Source organism: Rhinopithecus roxellana, chromosome 10 (genome assembly GCF_007565055.1).
Source record: "Rhinopithecus roxellana isolate Shanxi Qingling chromosome 10, ASM756505v1, whole genome shotgun sequence".
Taxonomy (NCBI): domain Eukaryota; kingdom Metazoa; phylum Chordata; class Mammalia; order Primates; family Cercopithecidae; genus Rhinopithecus; species Rhinopithecus roxellana.
Genome location: NC_044558.1, coordinates 53,192,886 through 53,211,087, shown reverse-complemented (window position 1 = coordinate 53,211,087; position 18,202 = coordinate 53,192,886). Strand labels below are relative to the sequence as shown.

General features: G+C 41.1%; 1 protein-coding gene across 4 annotated transcripts; it reads left to right on the top strand.

Annotated features, from left to right (window-relative positions):
* The first annotated feature begins 3,462 nt into the window (after positions 1 to 3,462).
* On the top strand, positions 3,463 to 17,537 carry ATP23 (ATP23 metallopeptidase and ATP synthase assembly factor homolog). 4 transcript variants are annotated; one of them, XM_030939831.1, is made up of 7 exons: positions 3,513 to 3,648; positions 3,740 to 3,848; positions 7,898 to 7,943; positions 8,940 to 9,021; positions 12,079 to 12,216; positions 13,892 to 13,975; positions 16,957 to 17,409. In XM_030939831.1, exons 3-7 carry the CDS (start codon positions 7,927 to 7,929, stop codon positions 17,158 to 17,160), a joined length of 525 nt encoding a protein of 174 aa, XP_030795691.1. In that variant the 5' UTR covers positions 3,513 to 3,648; positions 3,740 to 3,848; positions 7,898 to 7,926; the 3' UTR covers positions 17,161 to 17,409. The 4 variants fall into 4 exon arrangements, with proteins under 4 accessions (XP_010387213.1, XP_030795691.1, XP_030795690.1 ...); XM_010388911.2 differs by having other exon boundaries at positions 3,463 to 3,848; positions 16,957 to 17,537; XM_030939830.1 differs by having other exon boundaries at positions 3,527 to 3,888.
* Positions 17,538 to 18,202: the final 665 nt, after the last annotated feature.

Here is an 18,202-nt window from a genome sequence, read left to right as displayed (position 1 = left end):
GCCAAATCTTTGCCCTTGCTCTAATTTCTTTGTGGTAATTCTTTTTCTTTTTAAAACTCATTTGTATTTGCACTTCATTATCTCTTCCTTAATGCCTTTTTATTCCATACCTATGTCTTTATACTGTATACAGATGAAGTTACACATGGCATCCAAAGTCCACTTGTATTTTAAAGTTGATTTTTCTGATTATAAAGGTAATATATGCTTATTGAGGAACATTAGAAAATTTCAGAAGAATGTAACAAAAAAATTCCAATACCTAGACCGCCATTGATACTGTGGTATGATTTTTTTTCCCTCTGTTTCTTCAACAATCAGTATTGAAAGAGTGTTAGCTGATTTAGTAAGGAAATGTTGCAGCTTTTGGTTTGTAGCTGAAGGGTATTGCAAATAGTATCCAGAAATAAAGCCATATACCTACAACCAACTGATCTTAGACAATGACAACAAAAATAAATAATGGGAAAAAGACACTCTGTTTAATAAATGGTGCTACACAAAGTGGATAGACATGCAGAGGAAGAAACTGGACCGCTTTCTTTCACCATATACCAAGATTAACTCAAGATGGATTAGAGTTAAATTTAAGACCTGAAACAATAAAAACCCTAGAAGAAAACCTAGGAAAAAGTCTTGTGGACACTGACCTAGGCAAAGAATTTATGAGCAAGTCTTCAAAAGCAAATGCAGCAAAAACAAAAACAGACAAATGAGTTTTATTACGCTAAAAAGCTTCTGCATAGTAAGATAAATAAATAATCAAATAACCTTCAGAATGGAAGAACATATTTACAAACTATGCATTCAACAAAGGACTAATATCCAGAATCTACAAGGAACTCAACCAGAAAAAACTAAATAATCCTATTCAAAAGTAGGCAAAGGACAGGAATAGATATTTCTCAAAAGAAGACATACAGGTGGCTAATAAACACGATAAAATTCTCAGCATCACTAATCATCAGAGAAATGCAGATTAAAACCACGGTGAGATACCATCTCGCACCAGTCGGAATGACTATTATTAAAAAGTCAAAAAACAATCTGATATTGATGAGAATTCAGAAAAAAGGGATTGCTTATACACTGTTGGTGGGAATGTAAATTAGTACAACCTCTGTGGAAACTCGTATGGAGATTTCTCAACTAAAAATAGAACTACCATTTGACCCAGCAATCTCACTACTGGCCACCCAAAGGAAAACAAATTGTGACTGGGTGTGGTGGCTTGTGCTTGTAATCCTAGAGCTTTGGGAGGCTGAGGCAGGAGGATCACTTGATGACAGGAGTTTGAGGCCAGCCTGAGCAATATAGCAAAAAACCTCCATCTCTGCAAAAAATTAAAAAGTTAACTAGACATGATGGTGCATGCCAGTGGTTCTAGCTACTGGAGAGACTGAGGTGGTAGGATTGCTTGAGCCCAAGAGTTCAAGGCTGTGGTGAGCTATGATTACACCACTGCACACCAGCCTGGGTGACAGAGCAAGAACCTGTCTCTGAAAAAGAGAGAGAGAGAGAAAAAAGAAATTGTTATGACAAAAAGACAAAGACATAGAACCAACCATCAACCTAAGTGTCCACCAACAGATGGTTAAATAAAATGTGGTATGCATACACCGTGGAATACTATGCAGCCATAAAAATAATGAAATCATGTATTTTGCAGCAACATGGATGGAGCTGGGGGCCATTATCCTAAGTGAAATAACTCAGAAGCAGACAATCAAATACCACATGTTCTCACTCATAAGTGGAAGCTAAAGATTGGGCGCATGTGGACATACAGAGGGGAATAATAGACACTGGGGATTCCAAAAGTGGGGAGAGTGGGAGGGGAAGGGTGAGGGTTGAAAAATTAACTATTGGGTGCAATGTTCACTGTTTGGGTGATGGGTACACTAGAAGCCCAGACCTCACCACTACATAATATATCTGAATAATAAACCTACACATAAACCACCTGAATCTATGTATAAAAAAAGAAAGCATGAAAAAAAAATCCAAATAGTATTTCAAATGTGTGTAGGCTATGGTCCATTTCTAGGCATATCTAGCCTTCCTTCAGTATTCCACACTAATCACACTGAATTGTAATGGCTTAGTTTTCCATATGTGTATGTTTTAGTTCTATAACTGGATTGAAAGCTAGTTGTGTGGTCCTAGATAAATTATTGAATTTTGCTGAGCCCACTTTCTTTATCTGCAAATTAGAGATAATACTTACTTTGCAGGGTTGTAGTGAGCATTAGAAATAATGTATCCAAAGTGAGTTTAATTAAAAAGTAGTTACTTTGTTTTTGACTTCTGGCTTTAGCAGTCTATGTACATAGGAGGTGTTTGTATTTTTATAATATTCCAAATGAATGACTATACTAGCATCCCACCCAATTTAGATATTTATTGAGCATATATGACACATAAAGCACTGTTCATAACCGTAAAGGCCTGGTGAGCCTATATTATTTAGATATGTTTCTTACATAAACCACATGCTGCTTTTCATCTTTAGCAATTTTCTTAGTCATCTGTTTCCTCAGTCCCTTAACACCTTGCCTGACCCATTAGTAGGTGCTGAATAAATGTGTGAGCTGAGTGGAATAATTTAGTAGGAAAAGAGAAACACACAAATTGGATAAAACCTGGCAGGCCACGATGAAAATGATTAACAGGTATAAAGTACTTGGTACACTGGGAGATCAGGAGACATTAATTTTAAGGTATCTGGGAATGCCTTGTGGAGTAGGCAGATTTGACCTGGGCCCCAATAATAGGGGCTGAGGCAAGGAGCTTACAGATGGAAATAACAATGTGAGTTAAGGCTGAAAGGTAGAAGTAAACACGGTGCGCTTTGTTATCAGGGAGTTATTGGGGGAGGGGGGAGTGCAGAAGAGTAGGGTAAGTGAATGGGTACAGATGGGAAGAAAAAATGTCATTGGTCCTACATTTTGAGGATTTTGATGTGACTAGTCATTCTTTTTAGTTTTAAAATGTTCCTGAAAAATACTGCTTTCAATATGGCCTGAGGCATCCTTGGGCAGAGTGGATCTGAGGGATGGCAGGGGTCGGGAAAGTGGCGGGCCAGAGATGACAACTAGCCTGCCCCTGAAGAAGGCCGGGAGTGGCAGGATGGCCGAGACCTTCGGGGGCACAAGAGCACTTAGTGGCCAATATTCGACCCGAGGTGAGGAAGGAGTGTCTGCGAGGAGGCGGGACACCCTTAGCAGCTCAGCAGGCAGCAGGAAGCTGCAGAACAACGCTTATAAAGGCCTGTCACCCACACTGGGTGGGCAGCAGCGAAGTCCTCGGCAGCCCGGGTGGTGTCTTTGAGGGAAGTCGCAAGACCCAGCTCCGCCCAACAGCATCTGGCCCCGCGCCCCTCTCCCCGCCCCTCTCCCCGCTCCGGGTCCCTCGCCCCGCCCCTCGCCCCTCTCCCCGCCCCTCGCTCCTCTCTCCGCCCCTCGCCACTCGCCCTGTGCCCCGCGCTCCCGGTCTGGTTCAAAGCTCCCTCCCGCCTAACGTCTTCAGCCCAGTCTCGCTGCCCTTCTTCCCTGCGGAGGGAGGGCCTGGGCGGTCAGGTTGGCGGGAGGGAGGTTACCTTTCCCGGTCTCGCTCCGGCCGCCCAAGCCGGAGAGAAGCAGCGGCGAGGTCTGCGGGCGGCATGGCGGGAGCTCAGTACGAGCGCGGGAGGGGCCCCGCGGCAGGGGAGCAGCTGCAGCAGCAACACGTCTCTTGCCAGGTCTTCCCCGAGCGTGTGGCCCAGGGGAATCCCCAGCAAGGGTTCTTCTCCAGCTTCTTCACCAGCAACCAGAAGTGCCAGCTTAGGCTCCTGAAGACGCTGGAGACAAGTAGGAGCCATGACCTGGAGGCTGGGGTTCGGCCGAATGGGTCTGAGACCGGGTGGGCGAGGAAGGGCCTGGGCAACACCTGGCCAGGGGCTGCAGTTTCAGCCTCAGGGCTGAGTGAACCAGGTTCAGCACAGAGTCTAGGCAGATAGGGCATCATGGGGGCTGGGTTGGGAGCCTGGGGCTCAGTTTTCCCACCAGAGGAGGCGCTGAGACCCTTTTCGTCGCTGTTTTTGGCTTGGGGAATGAGTTTGTCTGCCCTTTTTTGTCACTCACTGTTGTGACACATCTTCCGATTTCTTACATAAGTTATGCAGCCACATTGTGACTTCAGGGTAAGGGTGAGGCTGACTTTTAAAGAGCCAGCCAGGTTAATTAAGGCATACAAAGTCTGTAAAAATGTAATTAAAGCATACAAAGGCTGTAAAAATGTAAAAACAGTTTTGCAAACCTATCCTTCCTTGGAAGGGGTTCTTAGCCTTCATGCATGAATGGGCTTCAGAGCATAGAAGTCCCTGAAATGGTCTGTGAAATCGTGCGTGTGTGTGTGTGTGTGTGTGTGTATGTGCCTAAGTGCATTTCTTTTTCTTTTTTTTTTTTTTTTGAGACGGAGTTTTGCCGAGGCTGGAGTGCAGTGGCGCGATCTCGGCTCACTGCAAGCTCCGCCTCCCAGGTTCACGCCATTCTCCTGCTTCAGCCTCCTGAGTAGCTGGGACTACAGGAGCTCGCCACCACGCCCTGCTAATTTTTTGTATTTTTAGTAGACCCGGGGTTTCACCGTGTTAGCCAGGATGATCTCGATCTCCTGACCTCGTGATCCATCCGCCTCGGCCTCCCAAAGTGCGGGATTACAGGCGTGAGTCACTGCGCCTGGCCCTAAGTGCAGTTTTTTTTTGTGGGGTGGGGGGAGAGTTAATAGCTTCATTATATTTTCAAAGAGGACAACGACCCCACAAAGGTTAAGAACTGCTGTGGGTTAAACAGGAACACAACTGTCCATTGACAAATTTCTCTCCAGTAGCAGAGACATTGCACTAGAGAAGATTTCTTAATTCCTTTACATTGACATAGACTTAGTGTGCTTTCAGATACATTTGGAAAATTAGTCTTAAACATACTTGTCCCAAAGCAAGGTTACTATTTTATAGTTGGTCAGTCACAGTTCAAAAGTCAACCACTGAAAGATTTTCCAACCTTCTTGGGATTACCTGCTTGTAGAGACTCAGGGAGGTAGGAGGGGGAAGGGGAGTCGAGGGTAAAAGGGGAGAGAATGATGATACTGTATTTACTATACAAATATGTATTGAGTGCCTCCCAGGTTTTGGTGGGGGAAGTAGAAAGATGAGTTAGCACCCTGCCTGGAAGGTGCTTCAAAGTGGAATAGAGTGGAAAGAGTGTGGGTTGCAGAGTTAGATGTGGGTTCAAATGCGGATCCCTTTCCTCAGGTGTGGAAGAGTGACTTAACTTCTCTGATCCTCACTATCCTTATTGTAAAAAAAGAGAAGGGGAAGAATACCTCTTTTAGGGTTGTTGTGAAAAATAGATTTTATGGGGCTGGGTACGGTGGCTCATGCCTGTAATCTCAGCACTTTGGGGAGCAATATAGGGAGACCCTGTCTCTACAACAAATAAAAAAATTAGCTGGATGTGGTGGCTCGTGCCTGTAGTCCCAGCTATTTAGGAGGTCGAGGCAGGAGATTTGCTTGAACCCAGGAGGCTGCGGCTGCAGTGAGCTATGATTGCATCACTGCACTCCAGCCTGGGCAACAGAGCAAGACCCTGTCTAAAAAAAAAAGTATTGATTTTATGAATGTAAAGTACCAGCATATCAGGAGCTGAGCTGAATAAATGGTAGCTGTTTTTACAGTGGAAGGGCCACACAGTGGAGGAAGAGTAGAAATAGATAGGATGTGAGGAAGGTGGGGTGCTGAACATGAGCCCCAGTAGGAATCAATGGACCTCAATCTTCCAAGGGCAGGGTGGCTGGGAGGGCCTGTTGGTGGTATTAAAGTGTCAACCTGCAGCTTTAAAATCCTATCCCTGCGTGGGGCATGGTGGCAGAAACCAGGCCTCATGGGAGACTTTTTTTTTTTTCACCAAAGCAATTTTATTCTAAATATTGCTGCAGGTCCTTTTTGAAGTACTAAACCAAGGTGCTGCCTGCTTTTTTTTTTTTTTTTTTTTTAAGTATGAGGACTACAGACTTTTGAAACTGTTTTAACTTTGTAAAATTCTCCTAGTTGCATGAATAATAATGTGCTTAATACAGTACCTGCTATCTGGTATTCACTCAATTAATAATACTTATTGTTAACAATAATTATTCTACTGTGAACACTCTTGCAAGGGGCAGGTTGGTAAAGCAGTAACCTATACCTGACTTTCTCATCTCACATTTCTTTCTCTCGCTTATTTTTGTCTTCAACCTTTTTTTTAAACCTTAGTTTCTTTTTCACTTTTTTTGGGTTACGTCATATAATTGGCTGTGCATTTATACTCTCAGACAAGATGCCTATGGGAAAAGTTAATATCAGAGGCATTTGGGTTCCTTGTACTTTCCTGTAGTAGTCACGGGCCCATAGAGTCTTAGATGTGGAAGGGCCCTGAGGAATCGTCTAGGCTTCCCTATCCCCTTACAAGGAAACCTCCGTGCCATTGCTGGCCAGATACTCCACAGACCTCTACTGGAACACAGTTACCTGTTCCCTGAGGCTCTTTCAAGCTACTATTGTTTCACCAGCTTTAATTTTTGGAGAAAAATCCTTTCTCTTACTGAGCTGAAATCTGCTGTGTGTAACTTCCATACTTTGATCCTTGTTCTGCCCTTTGAAGAAATATTAACTGAATCTAGTCCTACATGGCACCCCTTCAATACTTGAAGCTACTGTGGTCCTAGTTAAGTCTTCTGTCTCCTTTCCAATCCCCTAAATCCTTTCTTGCTTCTTACTGGAAGTAGTCCTGTAGTACCCTAGTCACTATCCCCTGTGGAAGAGCTTCAGTGGCAGGTCCCATTTAGAACTTGGTAGTACTCAGCATGGGACATGGCGTTGCCAGTATGGTCTGACCAGGACAGAACAGTGTGGCTACTGGCTTCCTCAAACCTAGGTACTGTGCTGTTGTTCACTTTTTTTTTTTTTTTAAGACGGAGTCTTGCTCTGTCTCCCAGGCTGGAGTACAGTGGTGCGATCTGGGCTCACTGCAAGCTCCGTCTCCCGGGTTCACGCCATTCTTCTGCCTCAGCCTCCTGAGTAGCTGGGACTACAGGCGCCCGCCACCACGCCCGGCTAATTTTTTGTATTTTGATAGAGACTGGGTTTCACTGTGTTAGCCAGGATGGTCTCAATCTCCTGACCTTGTGATCCGCCTGCCTCGGCCTTGCAAAGTGCTGGGATTACAGGCATGAGCCACTGCGCCCAGCACTGTTGTTCACTTCTAAGGAATGTGGCCGTAGATTCCCTCAGTCTTTTGGTATATACCATAATACAACGTGTTTGATCATTTAACTAAACATGAACTTGAAAAGCATAGTTGATATTATCTGAGATGCTTAGTAATACCATGTTTGTATTTGTGTTAGTGTTTTTTTTCAGTACAAACTTGCTTTGATGTTAATTTAAACTTGGCCTCTCATGTCAATTTTTACCAATTTTAAGATAACATTACTTTTTTTTGAGACAGAGTCATTCTGTCTTCCAGGCTGGAGTGCAGTGGTGTGATCTCAGCTCACTCTAACGTCTGTCTCCCTGGTTCAAGCGATTCTCATGCCTCAGCTTCCCAAGTTGCTGGGACTACAGGCATGTGCCACCATGCCCAGCTAATTTTTGTATTTTTAGTAGAGATGGGGTTTTGCCATGTTGGTCAGGCTGGGCTTGAACTCCTGGCCTCAAATGATCCACCTGCCTCAACCTCCTAAAGTGCTGGGATTATAGGCATGAGCCACTGCATCTGGCCTGTGAGTTACTTTTTGATAATATCTTACACTGCTATTTGGGTAGTTTAATTGGTGCTACTTTTCCAATTAGCTTACTTAATTAAATCAATATCTTTTTTAGATCCGTATGTCAAACTTCTGCTTGATGCTATGAAACACTCAGGTTGGTAAGTAACTCTTTTTGAAGTGGTGCTGTGGGATCTGGCCGCTGAAAACAAAAACCAAGTTCTCTTCTTAAGAGAACTGCTTAGGATTTCTCTGAGGTCATGAAGTCTTTTCCATAGGGTAAATAGAGGTAATTGGCTGCTTGTTCTCTTTGGACATCTTCTGCCCTAACTAATGTTCTTTTTTTTTTTTGAGACGGAGTCTCGCTCTTATTGTCCAGGCGGGAGTGGGCAGTGGCGCTGTCTTGGTTCACTGCAACCTTCCTCTCCCAGGTTCAAGCAATTCTTCTGCCTCAGCCTCCCGAGTAGCTGGGTTTACAGGCGCACATCACCATGCCCGGCTGATTTTTGTATTTTAGAAATGGGGGTCTCACCACATTGACCAGACTGGTCTCGAACTCCTGTCCACAAGTGATCCACCCACCTTGGCCTCCCAAAGTGCTGGGATTACAGGCGTGAGCCACTGCTCCAGCCCAGCTCATTTTCTAGCTCTTACCATTCACCTTGGGTGATTAGTAAAGACAGTACTCAAATTTTTCTTCTAAGTAATTACCAATCCTGGCCTTTCTGCTATACCACCCTGAGCATTGTTTTTAATGGAAAAGAACTCTCAGCTTGTTATGTAGGAACCTTGCAGATGTTGTATAACTTTGAGGGGTTTAAAGGAAGTGACTTCTGACATCCGGTTCTTAACATTCTGGCTCAAGGGTAGGAACTCCAGCATACTTGCAATATGGCCATCATCAGTTGAACAAATGTTTTATGGAATCATATCTATAGAATTTGAACTAGGATTCATTTTGCGTACAACCTCCTTATTTTACAGCTGAGATAACTGAGTCCTGAAGATGTTAAGTTTCTTTCCCAAGGTTTCCTATGTGTTAGTAGTAGAGGAGATTTACTGTATCGTGGAGGGTCTCCTGAGTCCTGGCCCAGAGCTGTTTGCCACATACACACTGTTTCTGGACATTGTCTCTTTAATCTATTCTTGCCTTGTAGTGCTGTTAACACAGATAGACACTTTTCTTGTGAAGACTGTAATGGAAATGTCAGTGGAGGTTTTGATGCTTCAACATCTCAGGTAGGCATTATTGCCAAATTGTTTCCTTCCCTTTAATCCTCTCTCTTGATATTTTTTGAGCATCTTCCACATGCTTGGCATTCTGTTTGGTAGACTTTGTGTAGGACTAAAAAAGTGAATTAATTATCCTTACTCTAAGGAGTTTACTCTTAAGATCTCTTAAGGAGTTTATAGCCTTACAGGAAAGATAAAACATGAACACAGACAATTATAAAATGAGGCAGGCTAAACCATTTTAGATGGGCTTGGTTACCACAGTGGGACAGTGATGTGATTGATTGAAAGATGCCAACAGATTCAACTAGAGGATATAAAGCCTCCTTAGGGGCAGAGCAGGGGCAGCATGAGCAAAAGTGCTTGCTAGGAAACTGCATGGCATGTGTAGGGAATGGCATATTGTCTAGTTTATCTCGAGGGGAGGAACACGTGGGGAATAAAGGAAAATAGGATTGGAAAGAAATGTAAGCCATATGTTGGGAGGCCTTGAATGCTAAACGAAAGGGTTTTACCTTTACATGGTGAGAAGTGATACTGCCTGTGAAAATCTTTCATTAGGGGAGTTTTCTTATCTGTACACTATGGACAATTATTTTATGAAATGATCATTTTATGGAATGATTATGAGAATTAAATGAGATATTTCTTATAGAGTTGCTTATCTTAGTGCCTGGCCCATAGTAAGCATGTAATAAATTTTATTGTTAGTTTTAAGTCATCAGAGGGTTTCGACAGAGTCTTGGAGGTGGTAGATAATGTCATGTGATGGTAAATGATAGTGTTATAAGTAACTGTTTCCCACCTGAATGTATAATTCATATTTAACTACACTTAACTGTTTCCTGCTGGATAATTTTATATGTATTTAGGTTATTTATAACATTTTTACAGTAATCATGGGAAGTGGCAATATAGAACAAGGGTAAGAAGTTTAGATTTTGGAGTCAGACTTGAGTTTAAATCTTAGTTTCCCTGCTTATTATCTCTGGGGCTTGGGCAAGTATTTTTCTTCTTCTCAGTTTTCTCATTTGTAAACTGGTAGTCACAATACCTATAGCTCTCAAAATGGCTCTGGATAAGTTCACCCCCTTCCCGGTCCCCCCAGGGTTAAATAGAGTGCACATCTTGAACTTTCATCCTAATTCTCAGCAGTGTTGAACACAGTTGGGCACCCTCTCCTTTTATTATTATTATTTTTCATTATTATTATTTTTGAGACAGAGTCTCACTCTGTTGCCCAGGCTGGAATGCAGTGGCGCAATATGGGCTCATTGCAACCTCCGCCTCCTGGGTTCAAGTGATTCTCCTGCCTCAGCCTCCTGAGTAGCTGGGATTGCAGGCATGTGCCACCACGCCCAGCTAATTTTTGTATTTTTAGTAGAGACAGGGTTTCGCCATATTGGCCAGGCTGGTCTTGAACCCCTAACCTCAGGTGATCCCCCTACCTTGGCCTCCCAAACTGCTAGGATTATAGGTGTGAGCCACCATGCCTGGCCTATTTTTTTAAGTGAAAATTTTTATTATGAAGTATCTCATTCATACAGAAGAGTAAAAAACCTATATGTCCGCTTTCAGTAATAATAAAGTGCACACCTATATAACTGCCACCCAGACTAGAGAAAAAGAACATTACTAGGACTTCAGAAACCTGTGTGGTCCTCTTGAATCAGATCCTTTTCCCTTCCTTAACCTGATTTTTGTGGTAACCATTCCCTGCTTTTCTGAATGACTTTACCATCTACATATACGGTCCAACAGTGTGTTATTTAGTTGACTGCTTTTGAGCTTCATACATGATATACTTTGAGTTTTATGTAGTATTTTGTAGTATTATGAAATTGTGTAGTAGATAGTCTCCAACTTACTTCCCACGTTCAATATTTGTGAGATTCTTTCTTGTCATTGTGTGTACCTCTCTGGTTTATTCAGTTTCCCTGTTATATAGTGTTTATTCCGTTGTGTGTTTATACTACAGTTTACTTTAATATTGATTGTTTCCAACTTTATTATTATGAACAATGCTGCTATAAATATTCTTGACCTTCACTAGTGGTACACATTGCAAGAGTTTCTCTAAGGTATATGCTCAAGAGCAGAATTACTGGGTCATATAGTTTGTGTACACTTGACTTCAGCTGTTAATGCCAAACACTTTCTTTGGTTTCCAGTATACAGCATTCTTCTGGTTGCTCCTTTGCTAGCTTACTTTCCTCTACCAGCATTTAAATGTTGAAGTCCCTCAATCCTTGGTCATAGAGCCCCTTCTTTTTTTACTCTGTACTCTGCCAAGGAGGTCTCATCAATTTTCTGGGGTCAAAGCTCATTTTTAAGAATTCTACATTCCGTATATCCAAGTGCCCATTTAACATCTCTACTTGAGCTTCTATTTATTTATTTATTTTTATTTTTAGTGAAAATAAATGTTTTTGGGGACAGGGTCTTGCTCTGTTGCCACTTGCTCTGGAGTGCAGTTGCACAAACATGGCTTACTACAGCCTTGAACTCCTGGGCTCAAGCGATCCTCCCATCTCAGCCTCCTGAGTAGTTGGGACTACAGGTGTGCATCACTGGACCCAGCTAACTTTTAAAATTTTTTGTAGAGACGAGGCCTCATTATGTTGCCCAGGCTGGTCTTAAACTCCTGGCCTCAAATGATCCTTCCGCCTCAGCCTCCCAAAGTGCTGGGATTACAAGCGAGAGCCACGGTTCCCCACCTACTTAAGTGTCTTGAAGACACTTTAGACTTGAAATGTGTAAGTCCAAATTAATGATTCCCCAGTGAGGATGGTGCATGAATACGTGTCCTTAATCTAAGTACTGCTATAGTCCAGAGAGAGGAGAAGGGAGAAGTTAGTCACTGGGCGAGGCAATTGGAGCATGTACACTTAGGACTGGGACTTGTCCCTTGGGTAGATGTGTGGCCAGTGGAGAAGAGTGGGTAGAGATACTCCAGGCAGGTGAGCTTGTCAGGGAGAGGTGAGGTCATGTGGGAGAGAAGATCGAGTCTGTGAAAGGAGATTTTAGAAATCACTGAACTTCTTTTATTTTGGTGTCTCCTAGATAGTTTTGTGCCAGAATAATATCCATAATCAGGCCCATATGAACAGAGTGGTCACCCACGAGCTCATTCATGCATTTGATCATTGTCGTGCCCATGTCGACTGGTTCACCAACATCAGACATTTGGCGTGCTCAGAGGTGAGTTTTATTGTATTTTTCTCCAGAACACTCTATGCTCAAATATTTTATTCAAGTGTAATTTATTTAAATGTATTCCTTTTCCTACTCTCATAGCTCTACCTTAGTCTTGAATTTCTGTTTTTAACTAACATTGAATACCATTTTTGATAAACAGCTAGAGAAATTTAAACTATATTTTTAGAAGTCTCTTAACTATATCCTGTAAGTCCTAATAATAGTGATGACTGACTTTAATAAGCTATTAATTTTTTCCTATGGGATACATTTTATAATGTGAAAAAATAATAATTAACATTTGCTGAGGGCTGTATTCCAAACACTGTTCTGTTTGCACAGATTCTCATTTAATCTTCACAATAACCCACTGAGGTAGATATTATACTATTATTGTCCCTGTTTTATGTATGTGGAAAGTGAGACGGTTGTTTAGATTCCAAAGTTAGTAAGTGGCAGAGGCAGGATTACAACCAGTATTTTTAACTAGCTTGCCCAGCTGCCTTCCATAGAGTTCCTTGCTTGCCCTAGAGTAAAACATGCTCGTTTCAAAAATACAACATGAAAAGATATTTATTACTAAGCACGTTGGATTGCTTGGCATATGCTCCTAGAGAGAGCGTATTCTGCATATGCATATACTTGGATGTCATTAATTGAAGAATTAATTAAAATAATCTAAATCTCAAGCCTATACTTCATAACTTAGATTATTTTCCCTTTCTCTTGAAATTAATATGTAGCCCCCCTGCATCTAATTATAATTCCAATTATTTGGAGAATAGACTGAAACCTGAGTTTTTAAATAGGTCTCTCTCGGGTGCTGTGAGAATGAATGCCTTGTAGCTAAAGTGTGTTAAGTACTTTGAGCTCCTCAGAGGAATGAGGCCATAATATTGTAGAAGGAACAAGAAGTGGACCATTCTGTTAGCAATGAATTAGCAAAAATGTGGTCAGGCTGCCTGTAGAATCTATGTGGGTTGTTCTAAGACTTTTTCATTCATTAAAGTATAGTAAATCTGAAAATATGTCCTAATTTCAGGCTGTCATGCTCATAGCATGATCAGTTTGGAATGTTCTTGATTCTTTGTGTTTTGTATTGCTTCATTTTTCACAGGACAATCAAGTCCCTAGAGGAAGGTCCTGAACTTATACAGGTTTGAGGGAAGCTGCAAGAGAGATTTGGGCTAGGGTTGGGAGGGTCATATCCTCAGAGTGTCTCAGATATTAATGCATTCCGTTTTAAGCTCACTTTGAAACTCCGTTTATTTCAAGAATGCTTTCTTGAAGTACTTTTAGTAATTTCTACAAGTATTTGTATCTTGTAGAGTGTGTAATTTAACTCTGAGGTCTAGCTCTCTGACTTTTGGTTCCAAAAAGAAATTAGTTCTGTCAGTAAAGCTACAGCATAAAGTTTAGAAAATTTCCTTTGGTAGGCGACTGAACTTTTCCCCATCTCTCCAGTATATTTGGCATTGTCTAGCATAGCTCATAGATATTTGCTTTTGTCGTCAATAGAGTTTAAAAAGTCCTTTAAGAAGAAGTCTTACAAACACTCTTTTCTCAGACAAAGATGCTAATTTTATATTCTTTTCTAATTTTAAAAAATTGGTTGATATCATAAAGATATATAGAGCATGAGCGTTTATTTTCTTTTTGTCTGTCTTCTGTGTGATAGGTTCGAGCTGCTAACCTTAGTGGAGACTGCTCACTTGTCAATGAAATATTCAGGTTACATTTTGGATTGAAACAACACCACCAGGTAAAAGCTAACATGCAATCACCTCCCCTCCAGAGTGTTATGAGTGGAAATAATGAATAAAAAAATGAAAAGTACTTCAGTATTTGAAATTTGAAAGAACTTCCTATGTGAAAAGAATACAAAGTATGTACCATTTAAACAAAGTAGATGGAATTTAGTTCTACTTTATAATTATGGGCAAGCTATGTGACTCAATGAGTGTGTGAGATATTTTAATAATGAAAGGAGGCCTGGCAAGTGGCTTGGGCCTCCCAGCACTTTGGGAGGCCGTGGTGGGCGGATCACAAGGTCAGGAGATTGAGACCAGTGTGGCCAACATGGTGAAACCCTGTGTCTACTAAAAACACAAAAAAATTAGCTGGGCGTAGTGGCGCATGCCTATAGTTCCAGCTACTCTGGAGGCTGAGGCAGGAGAATCGCTTGAACCTGGGAGATGGAAGTTGCAGTTAGCCGAGATCATGCCACTGCACTCCAGCCTGGGCCACAGAGTGAGACTCCCTCTGAAAAAAAGAAAGAAAGGAGCTAAGATCTTGCACCTGGGATACTTTTCGATGGGGCTGGATAAGGAATGGAAGTGAAATCACAGCATGTCTCACTGTTATTCTAACAATTCTTGACTTCTGTTTTGAATCTACCATAGCATTCTGGAAACAAAAAATGTAATCCCTTTCAGAACAGAGAGTGTGTTGCTGCACAAGTTATGGCTTTGTCTCAGTGTACCTGTAAAGGCTGTATAATGTGATAGAAAACCTTTGGCTTAGCACAGACTTGAGTATGATGAGCTTAGCTGAGAGGGATTTGTGTAAACAAAACAAAAACAAAAAACAAAAGAGATAGCTATAAGGCAAGATTATCCTGCTGGAAAGGCTTTGAGATCTGTATTAGATGGATGTGGGGAGAGGAAGTATAGAACTCATGGATTGATAATGAATGTGAGCAGTTCTGCTCACAGCCACCCTGGGCCTCTGTCCACATTTAGGAGAAAGGGTGGTCAGTCATTTTCTATAGTAAGAGCCTGCTGAGCCAGTTTGTGAAGTATGTGAGCATCAGGATATCAGTTCCAACTAGATGAAAAAAGATATGTTAAGGACAACAGGAAGGCCCTTGGTTTTGTGGAGAAGAGAGTAACTCAACTCTGGGGTGGAGGGTGGAGTCACAGTGAGCTACTCAGAGAAACTGTGAACTGAGTGAATCGGAGCGAGAAGAAAAGCCTGCTGCCTGGAAAGGGTGATTACCCTGTGCCAGGTCAGCTTATTGATATGCCACTGACTTGTCTTGTGCTGCATGTTTTCTGTGCCCTTGAGTCCCTGCTTCTCTGGTGAATTCTGTGTCTTCTGACTGTCAGTGGAGAGGGGTGGAAGCAGGGTACCCATCAGCACACCCCTAGAGAAGAGGATAATGTGGTTAAAGCATGTGCTGGCATAGCTCATGGATATCTGCTCTTGTCAATAGAGTTTGAAAAATTCCTTAAAAAAAAAACTGTTACATATACTCTGTTTTTAGAAAAATATGCTAATTTTATATTCTTTTCCAATTAAAAAAATAAGTTGATATAATAAAGGAATAGAGCGTGATTTTTTTTTTTTAATTCACCTTCTATCTTTGTGATAAGTTTGTGATGCACGCAGTCTGTGAAAGAGAAGTTTTCCTCTTTTTACCACTGGGTAGCAGCAGAAGAAAACAAATAGAAATAGCAATAGGACAGAAAATATGTGGAGGTAGTAGGAATGTGGCTGACGGAGAAGTCTTAGACAATGGAGTTCCTGCTTTTGTACAGCATGTGCCCAGGAAATAGAAACAGCAAGTACAGTTACTGATTGTAAAATTGCATAGTCATACCTTTATTTTAACAGAAATTTATTATGTCTAAAAAGAAGTAAATTTGTGGTCTACACTTGTGTCTCCTAACCCTGTGGCTTCAGGAGACAAATTTTTGTACCTTTTTTTCCCTGCAGGAGAGAAATTTCCTCTCTTTTTAGTAATTGTTGTTTTGGCTTCACATGGTTCTTTTCTTCTTCCTTTATGCCTGGGGTTTATTGTTTAAAATCAGCGTTTGGTAAAATTCAGGTTGAGAAACACTAGATTCCAATGTGAGTGAGTATCTCCAGCTTGAGCACACTGACCAGGCCAATGAAAAACTGGGAAAATGCAGAGAAAACAGATGGTTGTCAGGATGCACAGCCATCCAAACCAGTGTTTGATTATTTTTAGGAAAAGGTCAAGTGCCATTCTTTTGAGTTTTAATTTGGGCCTGTGGAGAAATAAACGGATTAAAAGCTCTCCAAGGATTGGAATGGCAGGGCCTTATATTTCTTAAATATTTAAGTTAGAGTATTGAGAAGTTCTAGCCTATTACTATGAAACATTAGGTAAATTATTATCTTAGAACTTTAATATCTGTGTAAAGAACAATCAGGAAAAAAAGTTGTTTAATTTCCACCCCCCTTAAAAAATTAAGGTACCTTCCAAGTTTGGGTGGATATGTGTATGGTTTTCTGTTGCCTCCAGAGAGGACTTACCCTTCTCAAAGGAAAAGTTATCTAGCATTGGTCAACTGAAAAGAAAGAGAGGTACAGAAGTGAAGTATATTTTAAATTTAATTAAATTTTATAAAAAAGTCAATCAGGACCTTATAGACTTTTTTTTTTTTTTTTTTTTTTTTTTTTGGTGATTTAGCAAATTGGGAGATACTGTTTGGTAGACACTGTGTAGAATTTCTGAGAATGACATCTGCTTATATTAGTGGGAAAGATGAGAAAATAGAGGTCTTACTTATACCTAAATAATTTTAGGTTGAGCTAAAAATACTCCTTAAGTGTTACGTATCTTTGTTCATTTTGTTTTCTTCTTTGGAATCATAGAAATTAGTAAAATAATATGAGGAAATTAATTTTAATTAATTCAGACATTAGATAAAATGTATTATTTCATGATTAAATGTTTATATAAAATTAGAGCCTCATACTTTTTCTTCTTTTTAGACTTGTGTGCGAGACAGAGCCACTCTTTCTATCCTGGCTGTTAGGAATATCAGCAAAGAAGTAGCTAAAAAGGCTGTTGATGAAGTTTTTGAATCTTGTTTCAATGACCATGAACCTTTTGGAAGGATCCCACATAACAAGACTTATGCAAGATATGCTCATAGAGACTTTCAAAACCGTGATCGGTATTATTCAAATATATGAGCACAATGACATTTTATGTTACAGAGCTTCCATCATCATGCAGAAAAAAAAATTTAGTTCTCAAGTGAACAAACATATAAAATATAAACAATCCATTTAATCCAGATAAAACAGAAGATTGTGATTCTAGCATATTATCAGAAAAAGTAACTATGGCAAAAAAATGAAACTGCTTTAAACTCCAAGGCAAAAATTGTATCTTTATAGCTAACCATTTAGTAAATAAATAAATTACATTTTTGTATTTTAGTGATTTGTTTTTATTACATGTGATTATTTTAAAAATTGATTAAGAAACCTGTGAAGTGTGCCCTTCCATGATGTTGATAGGTGACCACTATTGGTATTTACATTAAATGTAAAGAAATGTGTACTGATCTCATTGTAGGACTCTTACCGAGCTGTTGTTATATGATGAAAATTGGAAATAATTCATTCAGTGGTTGATGCTATCCTCTCCCTATTCTTCTTTTATCATATATGTAGGACCTGTATGGCCTAATTTTCTGGGGACAGTCCTGGTTAGATCTTTTTCTTTTTAATAAAGGCAGTGCTCAAATTTTAGCTCCAGATCGACTGCAAGAACAAACCAGCAATACCAAGAGGACCCACAGACCCTCTGAAGGAAGCAACGGCTCCTGCAGTACCCAGGAGACACCTCAAATACTGTGAGTGCCCCAACTGCAAGAAGTGGGAAAGGGAGACCCTCCTCTCCCAAGCACACCCCCCCCCCAGTGGAGAAACTGAAGGTCTGTTTGTGGGAGAAGTTTCCGACCTTACCTGGAGCTGAGTTAATTTAGAGAGCTGAGTGAAATACAGAGGGTAGAGGAAGCAGCAGAAAGGCCCAGGGAGCTTCGCTGGGTCCCCAAGCAGCCCATTCCTGCCTGTCACCACAGGAATCCATTGTGGGGGCAGCTAGAGGAGCAGAGGGTAAAACTCCACACAGAGAAGGAAATCTCTAGCTGGACTTTGTAACAATTTCAATGGGGCGAGAAGCCTCCTGGCCAGAACTTGGGAGAGGGCGCAAATCCCGTGTGCAGAA